The sequence below is a fragment of the Protobothrops mucrosquamatus genome, unplaced genomic scaffold (genome assembly GCF_001527695.2).
Source record: "Protobothrops mucrosquamatus isolate PMUCROS unplaced genomic scaffold, P.Mucros_1.0 scaffold_280, whole genome shotgun sequence".
In the NCBI taxonomy this organism is placed as follows: Eukaryota; Metazoa; Chordata; class Lepidosauria; order Squamata; family Viperidae; genus Protobothrops; species Protobothrops mucrosquamatus.
Window position 1 is genome coordinate 1,861,841 of NW_015386356.1, and position 8,254 is coordinate 1,870,094.

Consider the following 8,254-nt stretch of genomic DNA (forward strand, 5'->3'; position numbering starts at 1 on the left):
TCATGTGCTTAAATTCTTGCTGATTTTATCTTGTTTGCAACTCTGAAGCCAAATTGATTTTTCTAAAATGATAATCAAAGAACAGTTTGAAGTTTCTTAACCAGTCTTTTACAATCCAGTATCCTCCCACATTTCAGGGTCTAGCTTCTAAAATTCCAAACCACATCCGAGTGTATCAGGAGGACCATCCACATAAAGATTTAGGTACTAAATGCTTCATGCCCTATATGATAAGATCTTTGATCTTGAAGCAAAAGATGTTGTAATCTAAACAGTCAGTTCATTATCTATAAAAGAGAAGCACATACGTTGCATATTCATCTTGAATATGAGATATAAATATAAGCATAATCATAGTGTAATAAGTATAACTATACCTAGTATTTATTAGAATATTAATGCTGAAATGTGCTTCTCCAATTTAGAGGTATAATGCATTGACTTAATACGTTTCTGCAACATCTCTTTAATCTTAATAGTTGGCTTAGGTTGGATTTTCATGGCCATGTAATTGTAGAAAACACAGAACATTACTCTGAGTGGCTTAATGGACTAATCTGGTCTTATTTCCCATTCTTTCTAATGGCTTTGGTGATCATGTATATTGATTCTGTTTAGCTTGGCTTGGATATGGTAGCCTTTTCTTTTAAAAAATATTCTTGTGTAATTGGTTTCTTTTTCCCTTCTACTTTCTGGTGCTTCTGATTACAGAAAGCAGTATTTCCGTGTCCTGAAGACACCTTAATCTCCTTTTTACCCCTGGCTCACATGTTTGAAAGAATTGTTGAGGTAGGCATCTGTATTTTTAATGTCAGTTTTAAGTAGTTTTGTCTTTTGCAGAGTGGATATATGACAAGTCCCAGTGACACACATATTTCATTTTTGCCTCTTGCACATATGTTTGAAAGAATAGTCCAGGTAAGTAAAACAATATACAGTATGCTGGCCTACTTACAACAGGTAAATCTGTCTTAGACTCACATGATTTAACCAGCTGTTCTTAATGTTAGTTCTCCAAATAAAATTGGAAATATAAAATTCCCATTAAATCCAAATCCATTTTCTGAAGTTGAATGAGTGACTAAGGAATAATTGCTCTTTCTTAGCCCAACCATTTTATAGAGCTATGGATAAATGTGCTGAAGAACATTTTATGCATGCTCTCTTTAGCTCCTGCAGGAAAGGTAAGGTATAAATGTAAAAAAATAGGAATAGTTCTCTGTCAGTATGATCATTGGTTAGGAATTATAGTTGCCCCAACAATACATAGGAACTTAGAGCTAGAACCTTTTAAATCTGATAGTGAATCAGGAAAGATGTGATATCATTGTGTGCTACCTTGACATCCCAAAGGAAGAAGAAATAAATATAAACATGTCTAATATATATATTAATGAATAACATGCCAAATGTTAAATTGGCAACATACTCTGTTAATGAATATCTGTTTATCTTGCAAGTCTAGGGAGCTTTTGGCAAACAGGCCTCAGTTAAAAGTATTTCTGTTAATTTATAACAAGTGTGAATCCTTGTAATATGTTACAGATTGCAGGTAAAGAGGGTTGGCAGTAAAACACTTCCACACTCCATGTTCTTCAGCCCAACCTTCTTTGCGGTAGTGAAAAATTCAGTGACTCTGTAGTGTTATTTCAGCTTGTAATTATATTCAGTGATAGTTATAGATAGGGTTCACTTCATGATTTGTGCATGATTTGGGTTATGATGCTTACCCCAATCATTATAATTGCTATAGTTGCAGTACATGAGCTCAGCATAAGTCCCACAAGATAACTCAGACCAGTAAGTCAACTCCACAGGACAATTACTTTTATTGAGATTGGCTATAATAACAAGTCTGTACTAGAGTATATCCTCCTTGTAGTTCAATTAATTAGGGAGGTCTGAACTGCTTTTGAATGTAATCTAAAATTCTGAATTTTATCTCCTTGCTCTGGACTTACAAAATGTTTCAGCCTCTTTTTCTTAGGCAATATATTTTGCATATCTCTGTCAAGGTCATCATCCTTTATTCTTTACACCCAGCCATGCTGCCATTTAAAACTTTTTCCACTAGCATAGGGAGACCAAGATGAACATACAAAACCTGGAGGATGTTTGTATTTATTGCTAATGCTTATGGTTTTGTCGCAGCTGAAGAAAAGTATAGTCTCAGCTTTATATTGTACACTGTTTTCTCTATTGTGTTCTGTGTGCACTGAAAGTGTTTTAATTTGTAAATATATTGTCTGTGTAGGCTTTTTAATTCTGTCATAATTGCCTATAATTCCTTTTTAGTCCTATTGGATTTAGAATTATGTTTGAAAAATAATATCTGAGTAATCTCATTTTTCTTATGTAGATAACTACAAACTGAAAAATAATTTTAAGTCTGAATGACTAAGGGGTATTTACATACAGGTTTCACTGAACATAAAATACTCTTATGCTAACCTTACACCTTATGCTAACTCCATAAGCTGGCACATAAAATTCTAGGCTTATTCACCAGTAATTAAGTCAAATATGTGTCCCAGGATAACGTTGCAGGATCCAATCTGAGTCAGTCATCAGGACCAGAGGTTTATTCTTCCACGTTTTTGGATTCGGACTGGAGCCCATCCTCAGGGAACTTCTCTCTCTTCAGAATGCTCTCTCCATAGTGATTGCTGTAACATATATTGCTTTCCTGTCTTGAAATTGGCTAAAACACAGTGGAGCTATTATTACTTAAAATAAAATGAAGCCTGCTCAGGAGATATAGATACCAGGGATAAGCCACTAATGACTTCAGATAATTGCCTACAGCATTCAGAATTCTGATTATTTGCCACCCTGGCTGAGGTTTATGAAATGTCTGATGTCCTTAATCTATTTCTCAAATGTTTTAAACAGAAACAGAAACTTCATTACAAATCAGGGGACGATCATTACCTGCCAGTTTCAAATTGTAGTCTTAGTTTTATTTTAGCTCTCTGAGCTAAAGATTATTATTCCTCCATATTCTGCAGGAGGAAGAAATGATACGGTTATAAATATGGTGTTATCTATAAACATAGTATTAGCTAACCAAGCAGGTGATTAGCTGCTTCTGGGATGAAGACAGTTAAGGTGGTATGCTTGAAGTTACAAGTAGAGTGAATATAAAAAGTCTACACACCTTGGTTAAAATGCCAGTTTTTTGAGATTTAAAAAAATCAGATCAAGATAAATCAGAATTTTTCCATCTTTAATATAACATATAAACTGTACAGTTCAGTTGAAAAACAAACTGAAATCTCCTACAGAGCAAAATATAACTAAAAATGTACTATAACATGGTTGCATAAGTGTGTACTCCCTTAAACTAATACTTTGTTGAAGCACCTTTTGATTTGATGACAGCAGTCAGTCTTTTGGGTAGAAGCCGATCAACTTGGCACATCTTGCCTTGGGAATCTTTGCCCACTCTTCCTTGCAAAAGATCTCCAAGGGCTCTTCAGGTCACCCCACAGATTTTCAATTGGATTCAGGTCTGAGCTCATTCTAAAACTTTGACCTTCATCTGGTGAAGCTGTTCTTTTGTTGATTTGGGAGTATGCCTTGAGTTACAGTCATGTTGAAATTTGAATTCATCTTCAACCTTTTACCAGAGGACTGAAGGTTTTATGCAAAATTGACTGATATTTGGAGCTGTTCATAATTCCCTCCACCTTGACAAAGCTCCAGTTGCAGCTGAAGAAAAGCAGCCCCAAAGCATAATGCTGCCGCCACCATGCTTCACTGTGGGTATAGTGTGCCTTTGGTGATGCACAGTGTTGCTTTTGAGCCGAACATACTTTTTGGAATTATGGCATGAAATTTCAACTTTGATCTCATCAGACTAACATATTTTTCCACATATGAAGAGTACGGAAAATTGTTATTACCAGAAATTCCTGCATCTCCTTTAACATTGCTGTAGGTCTCTTTCGCAACCTCTCGGACCAGTTTTCTTGTTTTTCATCAATTTGGGAGGGACATCCCATTCTTGGTAATGTCACTATTGTGCCATATTTTTTCTGCTTGGTGAAGACTGTCTTCACTGTGTTCCAGGGTGTGTACTCTCTACTATTTAACATCAGTTTGAATGTGATTAGCTAATTCTGAACAGAGCCACATCCCTACTTATAAGATAGTACGCACACATATACATTCATGTTATTGTACATTATTATTTCTCCTAAAAATATAGTTTGTTTTTCAATTGAATTGTACAGCTTCCATGTTATATTAAAGCTGAAAAAAATTCTGAAGTGATTTATTTTGGTCTGATTTTTTTACATCTCAAAAACCTGGCATTTTAACAGGGGTGTATTAAATCCACTGTATCTTAAGAAAAGGAGTGACTTAAAAAAAGTCACCTACTAAGGAAATAATGTGCTGCTAGATGGATAGCTTATATCAAAATCAATTAAAAGGCATTGTTCAGCTTTGCCTCCTAGTAAATTTTCTGTAACTAGAAAAAAGCCAGTTGTAAGGGTGGAAGCTAATGAACTGGAAAAATGCAGTAGGATCAGAAATAAAAGTCATGGAATCAGGCAGTCTAAATTTAAATAATACTACTAATAGGCAAATATAATTTCAAGAATATGTCAAAGTGGCTGGAGAACAAAAGCTTTGTTTGTGTGCTCCCTAACTACCAGTATAAAACAGATTGTGCTAATATGTGGTACAAAAGGGAATGCTGATAACTTGGACTGCAGTGATAAAATAAATTAATTTCTGGTCTTTTTTTAAAAAAAATAAGCCAATCAAATTTTATTTGCCTTGGTTTATTTTGGATTCTCTCTTTCTCTCTTGTCCTTAGTGTGTGATTCTTTGCCATGGGGCTCGGATTGGATTTTTCCAGGGAGACATCAGGCTACTCATGGATGACTTAAAAGCTTTGCAGCCTACAGTGTTCCCTGTGGTGCCGAGATTGTTGAACAGAATGTTTGATAAAGTAAGTCTTTGTGAAACTGGACAGAATAAGCACCCTTGCTTTCCATTACATCACTTTTTATGCTTTGGGAATCTAATGGTAGCAAATAGAGCATATTTTGACTCATAAAAGCAAAGCTCACATTTGTATCTAGGAGGTGAAACCACAGCAGCAGTCACTCAATGTTGCAGCAGCTTTAAGATCTTTCCCAGGTGTTATTTGCATTTGCATCTAACTACAAAATTATGTCTACTGCAGCTTAAGGTAGAGGGGATGAAGAGTGGGGCTTCACCAAAGGATTATAATGACTCCAGTGATTAGCAGTGGAAAATAGAAAGCATGAGCCCTCAGGCATTTGTTCAATTAATGGTAATGGCATAAGATAGTGAAAAATATAATCATTTATTTGCATCTTGAGGAAAATTGTGCTCTTTTGCAGATCTTTCAACAAGCAAACACCTCACTTAAGCGGTGGATATTGGATTTTGCTTCCAAGAGGAAAGAGGCAGAACTTAGAAGTGGGATTATTAGAAATAACAGCCTATGGGATAAAATAATTTTCCGCAAAGTACAGGTAACCTGATTGCTGATGATTTTGACAGTCGACTTGTTCTCTGGAAGTTCTTGATTCCAATATTTTTTAAAACACTTTGTGGGTATGAATTTAGGACTATTGTTTATTAAATCATTGATCCATCCAGATTAGCATGTTTTCTATTGCTAAGTTTCAGATGGAGATTTTCTTTTAGAGAGCAATGTATTGTCCTCCAGATGTGGTTGGCTAGTAGCTCCCATGAACCTTTATGATAGACCAGTGTATGCTTGCTAAGATATCTCTTATTTAATCTTATATGGAGGTAATAAGAACTGAATCTAGGATTCTTTACATGTAGATTGCACACTTACCTATTTGATTATATCCTTTTCATATAACATAATAATTCAGCTAACATAACATACAGGTAGTCCTTGACTTGCAATCATTTGTTTAGTGAGCATTTAAAGGTACAACGACACTGAAAAAAGTGAATAATGACTGGTTTTCACAGTTATGACCATTGCAGCATCCCCATGGACACATGATCACAATTTAGGTGCTTGGCAACTGGCATGTATTTATGACAGTTGCACTGTTCCAGCATCACGTGATCACCTTTTGTGACCTTTTGACAAGCAAAGTCAATGGGAAAGCCAGATTCATTCTTAAAAGCTGTGTTACTAACTTAACAACTGCAGTGATTCACTTAACAACTTTGGCAAGAAAGGTTGCAAAGTGGGACAAAACTCACTTACCAACTGTCTTCCTTAGCAATGGAAATTTTGGGCTCAGTTGTGGTCGTACATCAAGGACTATCTGTAGTATAATTCTTCAAAATTGTTTGAATTTAGATTGTGGCTGAAGGAAGTGAATATTGGAATACATTTTTGTAGAAAAATCTTTATTTGCCTGTAGAAGACTCAAAGTAGATTTCCAGTGGCCAAGTATGTTTGGTGTGTGAGATCATTCTAATAGGCAGTACCGTCTCACAGAGCCAGAAATGGCAGTTTAACCTTGGCATCTTTGACATAGTGACTCAACACGTGTGTAACTGCTGGTGCTTGTAAACTAGTGATTCTAATTTCACCCAGTCTAATGAAGTAAGGTAATTAAGGGTCTTTTATGCAGATCCATAGCTCTTTTCTTAATTTAGATGTTACATATTTTTAAAAAATCTGAAAAATTACCTTTGTTCTGAACCCATAGTATTCGTTTTTAATTATCTGAGCCACTCAAAGCAAAGGCTTCCAGGTTGTCCTATATGACACTGCATGAGGCAATCCATAGGATGACTGTGTTTCACATGTCAGAAGTTTTGCTTCTGTAATGATCAGCATATGTAACAACTATATATGAGTAGTATAGCTGGAATGTCTGTATAAGGAAAACAGAGCCAAGAAAAGGAAACATTAATCATGGATTATGTATATTTGGATATGATACAGCACTCTGTATCGCATGCAAATGCGATTCCCTTCCTGTTAGGACAGTAAAATTCATTATCATGTAGATGGAATAGGTTGTCTGTTCTTCTTCTTCTTCCTGGTATAGGATTGCCAGGTCTTTCCTAATACACATGTCTAGTTTAGAAAGAATATTTAACAATATCATGGCCTGTGTTAGTTTTAGATGAAGTAACAGGGCGAAATGTACCCGGAAGGAAGCACTGAAACAAATGCTCCTTGAAAGAATAGTCTATTCATTCATGTAACTCTAAGCCAGTGTTTCTCAACCTTGGCAACTTGAAGAGGCTGGGGAATTCTGGGAGTTGAAGTCCATACCTCTTCAAGTTGCCAAGGTTGAGAAACACTGCTCTAAGCTGTCTTTAAACATACATACTTGGAAAGAGTTCAAGGGATTTGGGCTGTTGAATATTCTTCCAAGTATGATCCAAGTGCCACTCACCATAGACTTTTGGCTTCCCTGTGGTTGTTGAAGTGACTATATTTGGGGTTTGTTTGGTTTTTTTCCCCCTTTCCTTAGGCAAATCTGGGAGGAAAAGTCAAACTAATGATTACAGGAGCAGCTCCTGTTTCTGCAAATGTATTGACCTTCCTAAGAGCAGCTCTTGGTTGTCAGGTGAGCTTGGACTGTAACTAGAATGGAAAATATAATTTTCATTACATTTCATTACATTACAAATGTCATATTTTATTATTATCTTGCGGTTAGGGTTAGGGAATTGAATTAACTTGTTTACAGAGCACATCTATGATTAACTGAGCACAGGAAGGGACTAAAGACCATGAAATATCAAACAGTATTGAAAACTGGATTGTGAAAAAAAAACGGTATTATTGGCTCTCCAAGTGACATGTGAAGCTTCTCTTAGTTATTTAGATTGGGCCCATCTAACAATCCTTTGCCTAAAATACAAAATCAGTTATATAAATGAGAATTTTATCATCATTAGCTTATAAATCAAGATTCAAGAATTGTTACCATACATAAATGCAGTCTGTTTCAGACTGGAATTACATATAGGAAACTCAACTAAAAGGGTTATAAGTTTTGTAATGTACCATTGGTATGTCTGTGACCAGAAATAATTTATTCTTGACCTGTGTCAATAGGCAAGTCCCATTTGAAGTATTAAAATACAAGATTAATGTTAGGTCAAGACTTAGATGGCATTTCTATGATTAAACTAAACAAACATTCTTGGAAAATTCTAAATTTAAAATAGGTAATTGTTTAATTAAATAAATTATTACTCATAGGATATATATATATATATATATATATATATATATATATATATATATATATATATATAT

At 35.1% G+C, this 8,254-nt stretch overlaps 1 protein-coding gene across 1 annotated transcript in view; it reads left to right on the plus strand.

The window, feature by feature from the left end:
• The window catches only part of ACSL1 (acyl-CoA synthetase long chain family member 1), a 35,892-nt gene that overhangs the window by 19,634 nt on the left and 8,004 nt on the right, over positions 1 to 8,254 (plus strand). The window contains exons 11-14 of the mRNA XM_015831797.1: positions 712 to 789; positions 4,826 to 4,960; positions 5,379 to 5,513; positions 7,461 to 7,556. Coding sequence (XP_015687283.1) covers positions 712 to 789; positions 4,826 to 4,960; positions 5,379 to 5,513; positions 7,461 to 7,556 — 444 coding nt within the window. The remainder of the gene's footprint in view (positions 1 to 711; positions 790 to 4,825; positions 4,961 to 5,378; positions 5,514 to 7,460; positions 7,557 to 8,254) is intronic.